The sequence below is a fragment of the Amblyraja radiata genome, chromosome 7, assembly GCF_010909765.2.
Source record: "Amblyraja radiata isolate CabotCenter1 chromosome 7, sAmbRad1.1.pri, whole genome shotgun sequence".
In the NCBI taxonomy this organism is placed as follows: domain Eukaryota; kingdom Metazoa; phylum Chordata; class Chondrichthyes; order Rajiformes; family Rajidae; genus Amblyraja; species Amblyraja radiata.
The window spans coordinates 26,848,966-26,870,181 of record NC_045962.1 but is presented as its reverse complement, the minus strand read 5'-3'; the positions used below and the strand labels follow the sequence as shown (position 1 = coordinate 26,870,181).

The 21,216-nt window shown below is 43.5% G+C and overlaps 1 protein-coding gene across 1 annotated transcript in view; it reads right to left on the bottom strand.

Annotated features, from left to right (window-relative positions):
• The window catches only part of ola1 (Obg like ATPase 1), a 165,881-nt gene that overhangs the window by 21,647 nt on the left and 123,018 nt on the right, over window positions 1-21,216 (bottom strand). Inside the window, exons 8-9 of the mRNA XM_033023932.1 lie at window positions 8,852-8,992; window positions 3,003-3,099 (exon numbers count right to left, since the gene is read on the bottom strand). Of these exons, the coding sequence (XP_032879823.1) occupies window positions 3,003-3,099; window positions 8,852-8,992 (238 nt within the window). The remainder of the gene's footprint in view (window positions 1-3,002; window positions 3,100-8,851; window positions 8,993-21,216) is intronic.

Here is a 21,216-nt window from a genome sequence, read left to right as displayed (position 1 = left end):
CACATATATATATATATATATATTTATATAGTTATTTATTCATATATAAATATACACTGTTTTGTTTTCTCGTTTACAACATTTTTTACAGAGTACTATGTTTACATATTCTGTTGTACTGCTGCAAGTAAGGACTTCATTGTTCTAACTGGGACGTGAGAATAAAACACTCTTGACTTATGTCGCTAATGTGTGGGATAGAACTAGTGTACGGGTGATTGGTGGTCGGCGTGGACTCGGTGGACCGAAGGGCCTGTTTCCATGCTGTATCTTTAAATTAAACTAAAAACACTAAAACCAGAGGGAATCTAAAGAAGGGTCTCTACCCGAAACGTCAACCAATTTCTTCTATCCAGAGATGCTGGCTGCTCCATGGAGTTCTCCCGCACAATTAAAGCATGGAATAGTCTTCACCCGACCATAGTTACCCAACCAGACGCAACTAAATTTAAGGTAGCTCTTTTTTCCCCAAGAACCCTTTTTTTGCTTAAGTCCAAGTCAAGAGTCAAGAGAGTTTCATTGTCATGTGTCCTAGATAGGACAATGAAATTCTTGCTTGCTGCAGCACAACAGAATATGTAAACATAATACAGAACAGGAGATAAGAGTTCAGTGTGTCTATAACCATAGACCATAGATATACACAATAAATAAACAGATAAAGTGCAATAGGCTGTTATTTTTCAGAGTTTGGTGGTGGAGGGTCCACTCCAGTTTAAATTCCATTTGGAATATTTTTGGAGGACCAGGAAACAAGAGTTACTCCAGCTCCAATGGAGTGATTCTGCGTTGGTTTTCAGCGGTCGCGGCGAGGCGGCGACCGGACAGCAATGGCGGCCAGATCTCCCACAATGCAAAGGGAGGGAGAAAGTTCCCGGCGCCATAGGTGTCCCGGGTGCTTGCCAAGCCGGGCAAAATGGCACGGCTTTTAGGTTGCCTGGCGGGACTTTAGGTCACCATTGGCACCCGGGCAACTGTTAATTTCGAGCCCTGCTGACTCTTACTACCTGTCCCGCTGATTTACCCCAGCTTTTTGTGTCTATCTTCGGTTTAAACCAGCATCTGTAGTTCCTTCTTACACATGTTGCCTGTCCCGCTGAGTTACTCCAGCATTTTGTGTCTTATTTCTTCCCTGCTTTTGTAGGTTCTGGGGTGGTTCATGAGACTGCACTCTTCACAGAAGGGACAGGACCAGACTGATGGGGCAGGCAGGTGGGTGACTGGTGAGTGGAGCATTTCTTCCACCATTATGCGCTTTGAATGCATAGCCTCATGGTTCCCAATACTCTTCTTGAATGCTTTTTTTTAAAAAATAGAGCATTACACTGATAATTTTGCAGGCCGTCATCAAATACTTATGGGTCTCCTCATGCCTCGATTGCAGGTATATAAATTATGATTGGTTCCAATAGAAAACTCTTTATTTACCAACCATAAAATAGCAAAGATAAATAATTTTCTAGTGTGCCCAATTCCCTTCAACTTATTCAACATAATTTAAAGTGTAGAAAAATATACAATTTTAAACTTTTGTATCAACAGTGACAACTGAAAGTATTCCAATTTTTTTTTTAAACTGTTGGGAACCTGGTCATTTAGCAATGTAAATGAAAGTAATCAAATTTTAAAGCAAAGAGTTTGTAGCAACCAAAATGTTCTAATATCTTGCATTTGAATATGGTCAACTATATTGTATATGAAACTAACTATTGGGCTTAATTTTATACTCATCAGTGGTAGAGAAACTACCAATGTGACTGTACTTTAATCGGTACAGTAAATTCAAATCTGAAATAATTTACACACAAACTGAGATTTATACAGATTTGGGCAGATTGCTCAACTGGCGGATCTGTAGCAAACTAGTCATTTGCTGTAGTGTTCATGGCAGTGCCTTCCAGAGTTCCAGGTTGCAGTACACAGTGCATGCAAGTGAAAATGCTGGAAATTCTCAGCAGGTTAGGCCACATCTGTGGTGAGACACACATAATTAACACCGGATCGAACACTCTTCACCAGAGTCAAAGGATCTGGAACCAGAAATGTTAACTTGTCTCTTCCCACAGATGCATCCGATAAGTTGTTATTTAATTTTCATTATATATATATTTACAGTCTCATTAGTTAACGGCAGTTTCATGTGATTATAAAATTAACCAGTGCAGTTTTTGTTAATAATTTGTAGTTATTTCACTGCCACCTTTGATCATCAAAGATATTTTGAAACAGTGAAGCCTCCTGACAGGTTAGGGACCACAATGGCCATGGTGTTGCTGCTTGTTGGATGTCGGGAAGTGTGCAACACAAAACTGCCAGCATTGGTCACGGTGTCAATGTAGCACTGGGGCTTGCACTCACGTGCAGACTAGGATTAGTCCAGGATATTAAAAAACTGATTGGATATTGCATCTGGCCACATTTTGAACCATCATAAAATTCAGAAAGAACCATACTTGCATCATGCTTTGTGTAGGAAAGTACATTAAATATAGTAGAATTCAAAGTAATTTTCCTAAGTTGTACCCAATAAAACATGATTCTGCAGATCAATCACAGATTATATTAATTCAATGCGTTTATTTTTAAACAAATCTCCATTAGTTAAATAAAGCAAAAGAATCAGCCGCACACAAGTCAAAAAAACTTAGCAAATACCAAATGAAAAGCAACATCAATTTCACTGGGGACAAACCCAGTCACACAGATTAAGCAAGCACAATACTGAGGTGCCTTATCTCTGACCACAGGAGGAGGGAAGATAGATTCTGCAGGATGAAGAAATTCATACTATGTAATAGGCAGAATCAATTGCTACCTGCCTCAATCAATGCACCCCACTTTCACTGTTCAACAGCTCACAAATAATTAAAGTTAACACGAACAAAACCTCATCCATAATGACTAGCTAACCACCGCAATGACAAGCTTAAAAGTCGGAGATATCAATCTGAATTCAACAGTGTGGAACTGCATGTGGCTGACAAGAAGACTATGAAACATACCTTTATGGTCCATGCTCGCACTTCATCTAGGCCTGCAGTAAAAAAATATTCAAGCTGTAGAGATGAGAATCCAGTCTTGATGATCTTGGCCAAAGCACTTAAATCACAAACATAATTTTTTTCAAAATTCTATTCAGTACCACAGATCTCAATATTCTAGTATCACAGATACATGTACATCTCAATAGGATATTTTAACCTAAAAAATATCAGACAAAATATGTTTTATAATGTTCTTTTCCCCAATCATTGAACCTTTTCACAACAGTAAACACTTTCTAAAATGATACATTGAGAATAAACCTTTATTATACAATGAAAAGACTAAAACTAGAAATTGCAAGCCGTTTATACTCAAGACGTTTTCTGTGACAATGAGAGTCTTGAGAATATAATATCCAAGGCCTGTCAGGAACATCCCAAAACATCAGCAAGATTATAAGCAGTCGCAAAATCTTTCAAAAAATAAAGCATATGTAACATTGTGGTGCGTGGGTCTCAAAAAGGAAGAGAGGAGTCAAGTATTTTGAGAGGCACCTTTAATTATGTTCCTCCCGGTTGTAGGGAGGTCCAAACGAGAGAAAGATGGCACCCAAACCCCTGCCTTTAAACCCTCTGGTTAAGGGCCGCCTCTGGACTGAACCACTCCCGTACCGAGGGGTTCGACAGCTATGATGGCGCGACCTTTGGGAGCCGCCACAGGACCCCCCCCCAGAACCCGAGGCACGAAACGCACCGGTGGGCGCACGACCCGGCCGGCCCGCGTGCGGAAGTCAGCAGATCGTGGGGCTGGCGGAAGCATAGGTGGAGGGACAGGTCGAGGGAATGGTCGAGGGACCGGCGGGAGGACAGGTGGAGTGACATGCGGAGATAGCCATGAAGGGGGGCGCCCTCGAGGCCGAGGTTGGGCAACCAGCACCGGCTGCTCAATGTCCAGGTGTGCCGGCTTCAACCGGTCAATCGACACGGCCTCCGGCCGGCCCCCCATGTCCAGCACAAAAGTCGTCTGCCCATGTTCCAGCACTTGGAACGGGCCCTCGTTCGGCCTCTGGAGTGGCGTCCGGTGGGCATCACGGCGCAGGAAAACGTATGGGCAGTCCCTGAGGGCTGATGGCACATGCGGGCGAAATGTCCCATGGCGGGACATCGGGACGGGTGCGAGCCTGCCAACTCGCTCGCGAAGGCGCTTTAGGGTGGATGAGGGCGTTCCCTGCTGCCCCGGCGCCGACGGCACGAACTCCACGGGCACCGTGAGTGGCGACCCGTACACGAGCTCCGCCGACGATGAGGTCAAGTCCTCTTTAGGAGCAGTCCGGATGCCCAGCATGACCCACGGCAACTCGTCCATCCAGTCCGGGCCGGAGAGTCGCGCCTTCAGCGCTGCCTTTAGCTGCCGGTGGAACCTCTCCACCAGACCGTTAGCTTGCGGATGGTAAGTCGTGGTGTGGTGTAGCCGCACCCCCAGCAAGCGAGCCATGGCTGACCACAGCTCGGAGGTGAACTGTGGCCCCCGATCTGAGGAGATGTGCGCCTGCACCCCGAAGCGAGCAATCCAGTGCTCGGACAACGCACGAGCGCACGTAGCCGTTGAAGTATCGGCCAGCGGAATGGCCTCCGGCGTGGGTCTCAAAAAGGAAGAGAGGAGTCAAGTATTTTGAGAGGCACCTTTAATTATGTTCCTCCCGGTTGTAGGGAGGTCCAAACGAGAGAAAGATGGCACCCAAACCCCTGCCTTTAAACCCTCTGGTTAAGGGCCGCTTCCGGACTGAACCACTCCCGTGCCGAGGGGTTCGACAGCTATGATGGCGCGACCTTTGGGAGCCGCCACAACATTAAGTTTCTTACAGCACATGATCCCCAAAACATCCGTTATTTGGGTAACGCAATGTTCAAAATTACAGTTCTATTCTAGTGTTAAATTGCATGTTATTACAATCCTTTGCTATTTTCTCAAAAGCCTAAAGGGCCTGTCCCACTTACATGTCCTTGGCACGCAAATTACGCGACCTCGTGGTCGCGTTGAGGCACACGGGCATCGTATATGGCCGCGCGGGGCCGGTCCCACTGAGAAGCGCGGAGGGGTATGTAGTTGTGCGCGACATTGCGCGGGGCTCCGAAATGTTTGTAGCGAACGAAAACTTCGCGCGCCAACGGCCTATCGCGTAACTGACGGCCAAAGTGGGACAGACCCAAGACCCTGGCGCGACGCAATGTCTCACCTCCAACAGCAGCAGAAGCAGGCAAACGATCGCCGAACTCGGCCTGGGGCTCACGGCCGTTGCGGTCCGGATCCGCCCCCACTTCTACTCCCCAAGGAAAATTGAAGATGGACACAAAATACAGGAGTAACTCAACGGGACCGGCAGCATCTCTGGAGAGAAGCAATGGGTGACGTTTCGGGTCAAGACCCTTCTTTTCAGACTGAAGAGTCTCGACACGAAACGTCACCCATTGCTTCTCTCCAGAGATGCTGCCTGAGCCGCTGAGTTACTCCAGCTTTGTGTCCATCTTCAAATGATACACGCTCCAGACGGCTGTTAGTACGCATGAAATCGCGCGTGACATTCGCGGGACCGTCGCGGCTCAACGCGACCACGGGTCATGTAATTTTCGTGCCAAGGACACGTAAGTGGGACATGCCCTTAATGTAATACATTTGTACCCAATGTGGACCCTTTTTAAGAGTTCTAGTATTCCCAGTAATACTACAGCATTTTCTGGGGTAAATAACTGTTTATCTGCTTATTTTTTAATCTACCTCCTGTTGATCCCAGAAGGGCTTTCATAAAGATGCTATACTCTCCAAAGAGCTCATCAAGCCTGCTCATGTGCTTGTGCGTTCTCGCTGCTGCTGGTATTCCAGGCAGCACCAACTTGAGTCAACGCAGTTAGACTGCTGGAATGGGAACCACCCCATCTAACCCACAAAAGATCCATTCTTGAATTGCCAAAGTTTATTACCCACCAAATGATTGCCATCATAATCCAGACAGGAGCAGCGTCATAATGTCATACCACATGTACGTATCATCCTCTGTGTGAAAAGGTTGCCTCCTCAGGTTCCTATTTAATCTGTCCCCTCACCTTGATTCCCCGTACTGGCATTTACCCTATCTTTCCCCTCATGATTTTATTCACCTGTATAAGATCATCCCTCAGCTCCATGCGTTTCAAGGAATAAAGTCTTAGTCTGCCCAATCACACCCAATAGGTCAGGCCCTCCTGGCAACATCTTTTCTGCACTCTTTCCAGCATGGTTCCTATGACAGGGTGACTAAAATTGAATACAATTCTCCAAATGGAGCCAAACAAGTGTCTTCTCTAATTGTAATATAACATCCCAACTTCTATACTCAATGGCCAATATAGAAAAAGCTTTCATCACCACCCTATCCATCTGTGACACCTCTTTCAGAGAGCTGTGTATTTGTACTCCTTGATCCTCTGCTCTACAACACTCCCTGTGGCCATACCTTTTACAGTGAAGGTCCTGCCCTGGTTCGACTTCCCAAAATGCAACACCTCACACTTATCCAAATTAAACTCCGCTCGCTATTCCTCTAGCCCAGTGTTTCCACTTTGAAGGAAATTACCCGAAATTCGGAAAATTCTGATTTTCTTCGGGTAATTTTAGGGAAATTAGCTAATTTCGGGAAATTTCTGGAAATTTCCGCATCTGGCTCACGAAGGGGTGTAAAGTTAATACACACAGCACTGCTGGTTTGGCGCCCAAAGGTTTAAACAGAGCGCTGACAGTTTAATGCGTGGGAATTTAAACGAAGAGCTGTTGGCTGCAGCACTATGGGTTCTAAATGTAGCACTACCGGCAGGAGCGCTATGGGCTCTAAACAGCGCTATGGGCTTTACACATAGCACTATGGCCACAGCGCTATGTGTCACAAACTGTTCGGGAAAATTCTCGTATAACAATGAGTCTTTTGAATTCTCTTTCTCAGTGGAAGTCGAGCATTCGATTATTTTTCAGGCAGTGGTAGAATTCTGGATAAGCTTAGTGGTGAAACGTTACCAGTGGGATTGAGTTACATTGGGATTGCCTTGATTTTACAAAACGGTGGGCTCAATGGGCAGAGAAGGAGGGGTGGAGAGAGGGAGAGGATGGAGGGGGAGGGAGAAGGAGGGAGGGAGAGAGGGAATAAGAGGGAGGGAGAAAAAGGAAGGAGAGGGAGGGAGGGAGGGAAAGGGGGAGGGAGGGAGAGAAAGAGGGAGGGGGAGGGAGGGAGAGAGAGGGTGGGAGAGAGGGAGGGAGAGAGGGAGGAAGCGACAGAGAGAGGGAGAGAGGGAGAGAGAGGGATGGAGGGATTGAGGGAGGGAGGGGAGGAAGAGGGAGGGGAGGGGAGGGGAGGGAGAGGGAGGGGGAGGGAGTGAGAGGGGGAGAGGGAGGGAGAGAGAGGGAGGGAGAGAGGGAGGGAGAGGGAGGGGAGGGAGAGGGAAGGAGGGAGAGGGAAGGAGAGAGAGGAAGGGGAGAGAGGGAGAGAGAGGGAGGGAGAGATGAAGAGAGGGAGGGAGGGAGGGAGGGAGAGAGAGAGGGAGGGAGAGAGCAGAGACTGAGACACATGAGAGCAGGTTGAAAAAATGAAGATACCGAAAGCTGCTGGAGGCAACGAAAGCTGCCTTGCATAACACTCTACAAGTGAGTAACAGAAGCAGGCAGATACTGTGTAGTTACATAGATCTGTTTTGCCTTGTTCTTCTTTGTGTTGTTAACGTGTGCCCGCAAAAAAAACCCAACAACAAATAGCACGCAGGAAGCATTTTGAAAATTTCAGGAAATACCATCAACTTCTAGGAAATTTGGGATTCTATTTCAGGAAAACAAATTTTGAGGTGTGGAAGCACTGGTCCAGTCACTGCCCAGCTGATCAAGATCCCGCTGTAATTCTTGATAACCATCTACTGTCTACAATACCACTTATTTTTATGTCATCCACAAATTTACTAAACAGGCCATGTACATGCTTATCCAACTAGTTGATATAGATGGCAAACAGCAATGGACCCAGCACCTATCCCTGAAGAATACCATCTACTTTCTGTCTATACCTTTGGTCTACACTTCACTGCAACTCCTACCTATGATGCTCCTATTCTGCTGTTCGATCCCAAAGTCATGCAGCCAGAGCTCCAGTCCCTCATGCTGCTAGTTAGGAGCTGCAGTGAGATGATCTTCCCACAGGTGTAGTCCTCAGGGACACATCCCCAAAACTGTCTTCTCTGTGAATTGTCACCTTGTCCTGGTGGAGAAGCTTGTGTGTTCCTGAGATCCTGAGAGCGATGCCGTCTGGAGCTATGCTCCTGGTAGGGCCACCCATGGCGGTAAGGTCGAGGGGGATGTCTCTGACAAAGAGCAATCCAACCAAGACCTCAACGGTGGAACAGGCGGAGGATGATGGCTGACCTTAGTGGAGCGTCACAACGGCTGGGAAGGCGGATGAAGGCTGCAGCAGAAAAGGGCCTCCGGTCATCTTGGACTCCATGCCACTGGATCCTGACCCAGATCTGTCAAGGACCGTGTGGTGGCTGTCTGTGCATCAGTCTTCCCACGTTAAACAAAGTCACACACTGGCGTCCTCCAACCCTGGGACACCCATGGTCAGCCATGACCGAAGGGGGCCTAAGAAGACTCAACTGATACTTTGGAAACCAGAACAAGTATTTCTACTGCTGCTACATTTAAAGTGCATTCAGAGAAAATGAACTAATCTATATACTTTATCTCATCGCAAATAATGAAAACTTTTTAATTGAATTGGAAAATATAAATTGAAACTTCATTGAAATGAAATTATTCAGAATACAAAATAAAACTTTCCAAATAAATGACTAATAACCTTTGCGTTTTGTTTTCTTCCAGGTATTTTGTTTGTTCTTCTTCATCCATCTCCTGGAACTTGAGTTCTATTGCTCCACTAAAAGGTATGACCAGTGCTTTCGGATCATACTTGTCCACCCACTCCTTAATTTTTATCAACCTGGACACAAAAGATGCAAAACATTGTTAAGTACTATATGCAACATTGAGCACCATTCATTATCCATTGGTGCATACAATTTCAGAAACCATCTGTGTTCTTTATAATGCCATTTTTCTTGTATACATCTCATGTAATGATTACGTTAAGAACCCAATATGTCACTACACTGTTGCAGTTACTTTTCCTCAATCTCGGGGACCAAAAAGTAAATTAGACATACAAGTTACTTGCAAATTTAAAAAAAAAACCCTTTCAAATAAGAAAGCTATTATTGAAACTGGCTCATAAGGTTAAAATATGTGAGATCTGAGATTATGTTGGAAAATGGATCCAAAATCTGCTTTGCTGATGGGGAGCAGAGGGTGAAGGGCTGATTATCTGAACGGAGGTCTGTGGTGCCCTGCAGGAATAGGTGCTGGAAACTTTGATGTTATAAATGACCTGGATGGGAATGTAGGTGGTTTGATTAGTAGGGATGTTGATGACTAAAAAAATTGGTGGAGTCGTAGATGGTGAGGAAGATTGTCCAAGGATATAGAGATATAAATCAATTGGAAAGCTGGACAGAGCAGTGCCAGGTGATTATTAACCTAGATTATGTTAGTTAATGCATTCTGGGCAGTTAATGCCTCCCAATTTTGTTAGCCCTTGCTGTCTCCTCCCCTTCCTCAGCCCTCGGGCTGTCTCCTCCCATCCCTCAGCCTCCTCCTCCTCCTTTTTCCTTCCTTCTCCCCGCCACCCCCTATCAGTCTGAAGAAGGGTTTTGGCCCGAAACTTTGCCTATTTCCTTCGCTCCATAGATGCTGCTGCACCCACTGAGTTTCTCCAGCATTTTTGTGTACCTTCGATTTTCCAGCATCTGCAGTTCCTTCTTGAACACTGAGTAAAAGGGTTGGCATGTCATATTGCTGTAGATTAGTTGGGTTGCATTACTGTGCACAGTTCTCGTTGTCATACTACAGGAAGGATGTAGCAGCATTATAAAGAATACAGCAGACTTTCACCAGGATGTTGTCTAGAATGGAGGGCTTTATTTACAATGAGAGATTGGATAGGCCGTGTTTGTTCTCTGGAGCTGCGAAGCCGAGGATAAACTATATAGATGTTTAAACGATATTGAGATGCAGAGATATAACAGATAGGATTTTGCTTCCCGGGTAGCGGAGCCTAAACCTAAAGGGCATATGTTTGTCTTTAGTCTCGACCCAAAATGTCACCTATTCCTTTTCTCCAGAGATGCCGTCTGATCTGCTGAGTTACTCCAGCCTTTTGTGCCTATCTTTGGTTTAAACCAGCATCTGTAGTTCCTTCCTACACACCGGGCATATGTTTAAGGTGAGAGGAGAAACATCAATTACACATCCATTTTCTACAGAGAAGGTAGTAGCTATATGGAACAAACTGCCAGAAAGGGGTGGTAGAGGCAGATGCGATTGCAACGTATTTGGACAGGGTTAGGAAAAATAGAGGGATACAGCTATAGTGGCAGATTATTATATCGTTCAAGAGATCGCTCCGTTATCTCTATCTACTTAGGTGACAACATGGTATTAGGAGAATGTCGTATCGTTACGCATGTGAGCTCTTCACGAGACTTTCAGAGCTTCACCAAAGATAAATCTTCAAAACACAGTCTTTTGATTAATAGTTTCTTTTTGTTGAAGAAAAACAGTAAAATATTCATCCAACCTTCTTCCTAGACTCGTACACTTTAATCTTCGTCAATCTCCAGCATATCGCTTTTAAACGTTAGAAAACTCCTCATGTATCGGCAAAGCTCCACATGGTCGAAGGATATTCCTTCATGCCATGTGGAGCTCCAAAACTAAACAAAAAAGTTACAGCTTCTGCGCAAGAATCTCAGCAGCAAACATGCCTCCGACTACGTAATAAATCCCACCCACATAATTACGGGCAGACTAAATTTAAAGGCAAATGCCATAATATATGATACACAAAATAAAGTCAAATGACCACTACAACAGGTCTAATGCAGTTAAATGAGATTAGATAGGCCGAGGAAGGAACTGCAGATGCTGGTTTACACCATAGACACAAAATGCTGGAGTAACTCAGTGGGACAGACAGAATCTCTGGATAGAAGGAATGGGTGACGTTTTGGGTGATGACCCGAAACATCACCCATTCCTTCTATCCAGAAATGCTGCCTGTCCCGCTGAGTTACTCCAGCTTGTAGTGTCAATCTTGAAGATTAGATAGGCATTATGGTTGGCATGGATGAAGTAGGTCAAAGGGCCTGTTTCACTGCAGATAGTTCTATGACTATCACAGTGAAGGCTCATTTGAACAAATTATCTGAAATATTGCAATCTATTAATTTGATTTGTAATAGCCTATTAGTTAAGTTACTGACCAGCAGAGAAACCTGAACAACTGATTCAAGGAAATTCAGGAACTTTCAGTTTCACCAGAATTACTGAATGTATTAGAATAATGTGCTAACAACAATGATGTTTATCATGAAATTACATAGTGTTGTGAAAAATGATCTATTCCTTCAGGAAGAAAATCTGCGGTCCCAATCCAGGTCATCCTCAATATCTCCAGAACCGCTAATGTAGCTAATTCTTAATTTCTCCCTGATTTGGCCTATTAGCATTGGTTTATTATTGTCACTTCTACTGAGCTACAGTGAAAAGCTTATACTATGCAAAAGTACAGTCAAGACATAGGTAATAGCTTAGCAAGCCATTCAGTATAGGAAACAATTAGTGATGGACCAAACCTCTGTACTTGTTGATGAGTTCCTTGTCCCATGATTGAACAAAAGAAGCTCAATTTATTGTTAAATTACCACAAATGCTTTGCCTTGTTCAAGTCTAATTGAAACAATTCAATATTTTTTTTTAAATGCTTAAATTATGTTCTGAAGGTAAATCTTAACATGAAATTTAATTAGCGGAACCAGCAAACACAAGAATGAAACTGACAAAAAAGTTTTTTTATTTTGCTATTAATAATATTGATTTCCAGATATAAATGTGTGAGTGGGGCATAGTAGAATGCAAGAGACAGGCAAGGAGGTTTGCTAATCTCAACAGAAGCAGGTTGTATAGAGTTTATTCAAAATGTTAATTCTTAACAAAACAGCAGGAGGCACGAACAATTATGGGATTAAACACACCCATTCAGTCAGTTTTGGACTGATCCCAAGAAATTAAATGCAATCAATTTCCATCGTTTTGTTTCTATGAGCTGGAACATTATAGTAAAAGGACATTTCATGAGTAAACTACATTTTTATTATAAAGAAATGTGAACACAAGAAACAAACTAATAGTAATTAATAAATCTATCTTGCTATTCCCCGGATTTTAGGGGCATATATGTAGATCAATAAAGATACTAGTTTTTATTTCAGACATCTTGCGAATGTAATGTTCAATATGTTTAATTTGTTGTCGCTCTAAAGGCACAATTAATGAAAATTTCCAGTGTGTAATGGAGGGATCTGTGTGCCGAAGCTACTCAGCCCTATTTTTTTAAAACTAGCTCTAAAGATTGCGGAAGCTCAATTTAGACTCATTTCACCCACTCAAGATCTGGTTTAGGCTAGAAATCTTACATTTTCTGTGCCAGAGCAGTAAAAGTTACAGTAAAAAGGCCATCGAGCTTCTCATGTTCATGTCAATGCCAACCAAAACCTGTGCAGTTTAATATCACTTCCCAGGGTTTGGTTTGTAGCCTTGTACTTCAAGTGGAACTGGCAGTATTTTTTAATAAATGTGGTCAGGATTTTTGCCTCGACCACACTTTCAGTTGGTAGACCCATCATATCTATGTAGACCACACAATTTTATCAATCACAATCCCAATAATCACAATCACAATAATACTTTATTAACCAAGTATGTTTTGCAACATATAAGAAATTTCATTTGCCAAGTCAGTCATACAAATAAAAAGCAACGCAACACATAAAACACATTTTAACATAAACATCCATCAGACTCCTCCACATTCCTCTCTGTGATGGAAGGCCAAAAAAAAAGTTCAATCTCTTCCCTTTGCTCTCCCGCGGTCGGGGGCCTCGAGCACTCAGTTGATGGGATGATCTTTACTCCCATAGCCGGCGGCGGGCCCTCCACATTGAGGCGATCAGCTCCTGCATCAGGGGGATGTAAGCTCCTCCGCGCCAGACGAACGAACTCTGCGTCTGGGTAGGTCAAAATTTCCGCGACGTTGGAGCTCCCGACATCCACGGCCTCTCCCGAGACTGCGAGCTCCCGATGTAAAGTCCACGTCCTGCAGTTGGAGCGATCCCAGGCAGGGGATCGTCTCCGATGTAAGTCCACGTCCTGCAGTGGGGCCCAAGGTGAGTCCGAGGAAGCCTCCAGCTCCATCAATGGTAAGCTGCAGAGCAACCGGAGAATGCAATCCGAAAATTAATCGCATCTCGGGTAAGGTAAGAAACTGAAAAAAAAGTTTCCCCCTCCCCCTCCCCCCACATAAAACAAACCAGAGAACATTTACACAAACTTTTAACACACACTAAAAATTAAAAAGACGAAAAAACAGACGGTTGGCGGGGCTGCCAATCATACGGCGCCCCTGGTGGGGCGATTTTTTATATACTGAGTATATTAAAAAATTACATGGCATGGTGCTGAGGATTGTCACCTCAATATCCAACCAGCTGGACAGTGTCCTTGGAAATGAGGACCGATGAGTGAAATTTGCTGCAAATCGTTTCATAAACTACAGATAAATTCAGAGGTGGACGAAACCTCAATTGTCTTAAGGGCCTGTCCCACTATAGCGACCTTATATGCGAGTTTAGGAAAGTTATTGTCATGTGTCCCAGATATGACAATGAAATTCTTGCTTTGCTTCAGCACAACAGAATATAGAAGGCATGAATACAGAACAGATCAGTGTGTCCATATACCATTGTATAAATATATACAAACATGAATAAATAAAACAGATAAAGTGCAAATAAACAGATAATGGGCTATTAATGTTCAGAGTTTTGTTTGAGTTGAATTCAATAGCCTGATGGCTGTGGGGAAGAAGCTGTTTCTGGACGTTGCAGTCTTCAGGCTCCTGTACCTTCTACCTGAAGGTAGCGGGGAGATGAGTGTGTGGCCAGCAAGGTGTGGGTCCTTGATGATGCTGCCAGCCTTTTTGAGGCAGCGACTGCGATAGATCCCCTCGATGGTAGGGAGGTCAGAGCCGATGATGGACTGGGCAGTGTTTACTACTTTTTGTGGTCTTTTCCGTTCCTGGGCGCTCAGGTTGCCGAACCGCCACGATGCAACCGGTCAGCATGCTCTCCTGTTGCATCGTGGCTTGGTTCGACAACCTGAGCATGGTCGACACGTGGTCGTAGGTGGTCACTGGTAAGTCTCCTTCATGGTCGAGAGGAGTTTCCGCATAGTGGTTACTACTCGCGGCCTCAGTTTGCTCGCGGAAAATTTTTCAACAAGCTGAAAATTTTTCTGTGAATAAAAATTGTTCGGCATGGAGAAAATCTATACTTTTGAACTCGTAGTGCAGTGGTAGTGCGGTTGCCATGTCGTTGTAGGTAGTCAAGGTAGCCGTAGGTAATCTCCTTTGCCGACCGGGCATTTTAATTAGCTCATTGGGGGGAAAACAACGTAAGCACAAGTTTTTAGAACCAAGGAAAACTGACCGGTAATGTTAAATGCTCGCTAAACGCGCGCGTGTGTGTGTGTGCAGTGCTGCCGGTCGATCCATCTCACGGTTGTTCAGCCGAGTGCCCCCGAGCTTGAAGGTCGCAGACAGTTTGCTGAAAAGTCGCATACGTGGGACAGGCCCTTGAGGTCATAATTTATTTGTTTTCATTTTAAAAGGAGGCTGATTTCATTTTTTTTAAACTTACTGAAAGTTTTGTTGAGGAATCTTTTAAAACTAACAGGTTTTAGGGATAATCACAAATTTTGTGATTATTACATTTGTTTCTAGTTTAGGTTATTATTTCAGACTGAAAACATGAGAATTCCTCCATATTTTGAGGGCAAAAACTAGAAGTGATAATCAACTAAGAATTATGGAATTAATTCTAAGTAGCAAAAGGGAAAGTAGAGATGTCCACAATGAGGGAATAAGAAAAACAACAGCATTTTCAGTGATTTGTGAAGAGGGAGGGTAGGACAAGAAACAAGTTGATGACATAAATTTAAAACAGAATGCAGGGGGAAAAAAGCAGTAAGAGACTGTAGATTGCACTAAATACAGCAAGTTAGTGAATGAAGCACAAGCTTTTGACAATTTTTCAAGAATCACAAAGTACTCGTTACATATGCTCGTTCTATTCTCACAGAACGAGCATATGCAACGAGTAATATTGCAGATTTGCAAAATAAATACCAGCAAAAACTGACTAAATGTAATGAACTTCTTCAGTTCTACCGTAGTTCTAATAAAGGGACGTTGACCTGAAATGTTAACTGTCTCTCTCCACAGAATGCTGCCTGGCCTTTCGAGTCTTTTCAGCACTTTTTCTTTGTTATTTCAGAGTTACAACATCTGCAGTTTTTGATTTTCAACTGTTCTTCAGTTCTATGGTAAAAGATGAGCTATCAGAAAGGCCATCATATTAATGTCAGGCTGCACAGCTCACAGTGGGTACCCTCTTGTCGCTTGATTGTCAGTATCTAGGCCTCCCAATTTTTTACAGACACAACACACTACATTATTGTAACCACTGAAGAGTCTGCAGAAACTGAATTATACCATAGTTATTCTGGAGGCAAGATATAGGAGAAACTTTCAGTTGATAAAGATGCAATCTTGTTGCTAGGAATCAATGATTAATTTGGCAAAAAAATAAAAATCAATAAAATCCATAAATTTATCAACATTAAAGACTTTACAATTATGAAGGCACTCTTTTGGAGATGGCTTGTTATGACTTTTTACAAGCCTTCTTACGTATTGTTCTAAATTACCTTCCACATTCTTCATAATGGGAATATAAACCTCAGCCTCAACATGGAAGAAATGAGTGGACCATGTACACACTTGTTGAAGCCTTTCTTTGTTATTTATGAAGTTCAGTAGCATAATGATATAACTAAAAGAGCTGTGGCTCATTGTTCCACTGACCCTGTTCAATCCAGACCTGCTGTGTTATTTTTGTGGAATTAGGAGAGGTTCCCAATGATCATGTGATGGTCAGTGCAGACTCTGTGGGTTGAAGGACTGTTTCCCTGCCATGACTCCGGAAAAATATATTCAACTGACAAAATGAAACAAAATGGCAAAGCAAAAAGGAAGGATGCAATCCAAGTGAAAAAGCATCTAAGACAGGGGTGGAGAGGGTGATGTGCCAAGAGGAGAATGATAGAGCACATGGTGGGAGAAAAGGAAAACAAGCAAAGTGATGTTCAAAAGTGAGCAGGGAGATAGGGAGAAGGGGTGATAATGGCAAAAGCCAAAGGAGACAGAAGAGAGCTAGTGGCAGCAAGGAGATGTGGAGCCATGCCAGGTGGTTGGGAACAAGCTGGGAGGGTGTTGACTGCAGGTCAAAGAGGGTGCAAGAGAAACATTTGATCACAAATACAATTGATATTCCTTATATCAACAAAAAAAACAAATTTGAATGTACTAATTACTTAATGTATCTATATCAGTATGTGGCAATATGGTTGAAATTTATAATGTTTTTAAAAAGTCAAATAACTTCATTGTCAATCCCAGAAAAAGAAACGAGTTTTTACTTTTGAAATCAGCATACAGCTCCATGACAAGTCCACAAGGTGGCAGTGAATAATATGTGTTAATGTAACTGCAATATCCCTAAAAAGCAACAACAATACCACATCAGAAAATGCATAACAGATCTGAAAAAAGTGTGGGTTCCTAAATTATTTTTTTCCTGAAATAACCTCTCGTAGTCCCGTTCTACTATTGCCAATCAGTGTGCACGGAACCATGCGCTTTACGGGCTTAGCACATTTCCTAATTGAAAGACATTTAAAATTTCATCCAAGGATCTTTTAGTCATCTTTAAATTATCAGAATTCTATAACTGCTGAAGAAATTTAAATTCTAAATAAACAGAATACTTTATTGCCACATGTGACTAGGCACAGTAAAATTATTTGCTGCATACCCTATGTATACAAATAGCAGCCACTGCCACCCATGGCACTGACAAAGTTACAAAGCACGGCGGCTCCTCCTTTTGTTCTCCCCCCACCCCACACGCAGCAGTTCCCCCACGCCGGGTCCCCATTGCTGGTTCCCCCACGCCGATCCCCATTGTCCTTAGTGCTAATAAAGGAGGGGGTGAGGAGGCATGAAAGATATGGGAGTAGAGAAGGAAATGCTGAAAGATGCTGGAGTTGGTGGAGTGCACTGGCAAACATGGGGAAATGGGATTGGGGATGTCATCTCTTGATAACGGAGGGAGAAAGAATACAGAGAAAAGGGCCAGGCACATAAAAAGTGCTGCACATAGATGTTTATGTACTAGTTTACCAACCATTTGTTATTTCACCTCAACTTGATAAAAAAGGTATATAATAATAATTATTATATAAAGAATCCTCAGGAGAAGCCATTATTGAACTCAACCACCAAAATGCTGGAACCAAATTACAGAACAATAAGATATATAATTGGATCTATTCAGGGCACGTAATTGGTGATCCTCATAATATAACAACGATCACCCTACTTGTTGCGGAGCAACTATTCAGTCTCAATGCAAGCTATTCCATTGGAAATCTGCTATAAACAAATGTTGACACTAATAGTTTTCGCAAAAAAACGAACAAAACTCGATTCCAAAAACAATTAACAATTTAACGTTATCCGATAAAAATGTATTCGATTTATTCCAGCTACAAGAGAATTGGTTTGTTGTTATGACTCCATCATTATAAAACAACATACTTTACCTAACGCCATGGTTATACTTTGTCTGAAATACTATGAGAAAGTCTGAGCTGAACACCTTACAAAATATATTGCGCTTCTTCCAGTTTAACATCGTGAATTTGTGTTCACTGTGATCTGCTCTACATTGGAGACCCCAAATGCAGATCGAGCGTGGAGCACCTGGATTCAACCTGTAGATGTAACCAAGGACTTTCTGTCCATGCCACGTTAATTCTCAATCCTACTCACATTCCGACCCATCTGTAGCCCCCTTCACTGTTATTATTTATTTATTTACTTTAAAAAAATATTTAGAAGCCATGTACAAAAGTATAAACCGTGGCATATGACATAATACATTTATTGTACGGCTTCCATTTTAATTTTAGCAAAGATGAAATAGAATAAGAGAGAAAAAGCAAGAAAGAAAGTGAAAGAGAAAGTGAATGTGTAAGAATAGAACCCCTAAACTACCAAATGAGTGTAGTCAAAGAGTAAGTAAAACTTTAAAAAATAAAGACAAAAACGAAAAAAAGAAAAAGACCCAAAAAGTGTTGATAAACCTGCTTCATTTCTCACCTCACCCATCACCCAGTCCGTAAATCGGTTTAATTCCAAAGTTGTGTTGCACCATACTATCTTTGTAATGAATCAATGAAAGGAATCCTTATCTTTGAAAATTGCTCTGATTTTCCTGCTAAGACAAGTCTCATATCTTCAAGATGTAGCCTCAGACATGTTTGTAATCCACATTTTAAGAGTTGGAGGAGATGTATTTTTCCAAAATGTAAGTGTACGTTTTTTCGCCATTATCAGGCCATAATTAAGGAAACGTCTTTGAAATATTGATAGCTCAGAGCAGGCTTCTGCTGTTCCGAAAATAATCAGTTCTGTATGGGGGTCCAGTTTTGTTTTTAATGATTTTGAGAAAATTTCAGATTCCTATCCAAAAGTTATGGAGTTTTATGCAAGAGGCAAAGTAGTGTGTTATAGTTGCTTCTTGAAGGGGACATTTGTCACAAATAGGAGATACATTTGAAAAAATCTTTTTCAGTTTAGTCTTTGAGTAGTAGAGTCTGTGGAGTATTTTGAATTGGATTAAAATGTGTCTAACATTAATCGAACAATTATTTATATATACGAGATATTTTTCCCATCTGTCTTTGGAAATTTTTAGGCCTAATTCCTCTTCCCATTCTCTTCTAATTGCGTCTGACGATGGAATTTCTATGTTTAGAAGGATATTATACAAGTATGATGTTAGATTGTTTGACTGAGTTTCTATTCATACCTTCGTCTAATATATCTGGCAGCAGAGTTTGATAATCGTGGGTATATGTTTTCAAATAATCTCGAATTTGAAGATATCTAAAATATTGATTACCTTTCAGAGTATATCGACTGTAATTTCTGGAATGACAGGAGATTTCCCATCTCGTACAGATCTCCAAGCTTTTTAATTCCTAGTCTTTCCCAATAAATAAACGTTTTATCTATAATAGATGGCTTGAACGACGGGTTATTAGCTATTGGAAAAGAAGAGACAAATTTCTTAGTTTAAAAGTAGATTTTGCTTGTCTCCAAATTCGTAAAGTGCTGTGAATAATCGGATTTTTCTCATATATTGTGTTCTTCAACTTTATCGGGGAGAAGGATCGCGCCTATATTAAAAGGCGAGCAATCCTTTCTCTCCATTACTAACCAGTCTACCTGTTGGCATGCGTGATCCAGCCAGTAAATTGCATTTTTAATATTCGTTGCCCAATAGTAGTACAGGTGCACAACCTTTTATCCGAAAGCCTTGGGACCAGACACTTTTCGTAATTCGTAATTTGTCGGTCTTCGGAATGGAATTTTTTTAGCGTAGATTTTAATGGCTGGCTCAGTGGTAGAGTGCTCGGCTCATATCCGCAAGGTCGCGAGTTTGCGCCTTGATCCCGGCAGTAAACTCGGTCGCGAGTTTGAGTCTTCAATGTAGTTTTTTCTTGCAGAATAAATGTTTGTATGAAATGCAGTGTAGGAGAGGTGTACTGACTGTGTGGGCAGAACTTTGGAAGTGATTGCCCACCAGTCTAAAAAGCCGCTGTGTCTCCCTGTCCCTGGGATAGCAGGGGGCGATCAAACAGCACAATACCCCCTCCCCCTCCAGAGGATACCGCTCCCCGATGGGCCGCTACGGCGACAAGTGGCAGTTTGCCCACAGCCCGAGCTGCGCCCCCTCATCCGCCACCCCAAGAACAAGACGTACCTTGCACACCATCAGCTTCTGCCCCTGCGTGTTCCTCTGGAGTTGGAGCGGGGCTGGGCTGGAGCTACTGCTGGCTGTGGGTCTCTGGGATCTCCGTGCTTGCAGTGGGCCTGGGGGTCGGTGTCCCGTTGGTCCTGACGTCTCCGGCCACCCCCCTGGACTGGAGCTGAGACTGGAAACTGTACCGCCCTTGCCCCCTCCCTCTGCAACAACAAACAACCCCACTCTCCTGCAAGGGCGGTACAGTTCCCGGAGGATGGCAGGTGGCCGGAGACGTCAAGACCAAAAGGAACCCGCTCCCCGATGGGCCCCTACGACGCCCCGAGCTGCGCCCCGTCACCCGCAACCCAGGTTCCTCTGTAGTTGGAGCGGGGCTGGGCTGCTGTTGGCTGTGGGTCTCTGGGATCTCCGTGCTTGCAGTGGGCCTGGGGGTCGGTGTCCCGATGAGGGGGCGCAGCTCGGGGAACGGCTTCTGGTGGTCTTGACGTCTCCGGCCAGTTTGCAGTTTTCCTCTGGAGTTGGAACGGGGCTGGGCTGCTGCTGGCTGTGGGTCTCTGGGATCTCTGTGCTTGCAGTGGGCCTGGGGGTCGGTGTCCCGTTGGTCCTGACGTCTCCGGTGACTGGCACGGTCCTGCTGCAATCGCCGACTTGAAGACAGTGCAAAGCCCCCGCGCCGGTGCAGAGGGGAGGGAAGGGGACACACATATGGCCGGGAAGCAGAGGGGTGTAGGTGGGGTGAAACTGAAGCGAGCGACAATCTGCTGCTGCCTGCCCGCTGAGTTAAAAAGTTCCCAGGCAAGACTCACGAAACACTGTGTATCGTGAGTCTACCGTGGGAACTTTTTAACTCAGCGGGCAGGCAGCAGCATATTGTCAATTATTAACCCTCCCGCGCAATATACCCTCACCTTCTCTTTTATGAATGGGGATTTAGTTCCCCTTTCTTCGAGGACCGACCGGAGGTTCCGCTGTCACCTCTGCGGGCCGCCCTCGGTGAACGTTTTCAAGGACCTTTCTTCAAGGACCGAAAAAATGGCCGCTATTCGGAGGTTTTCGTTATTTGGATCTTCGGATAAAAGGTTGTGCACCTGTATAAGAAATT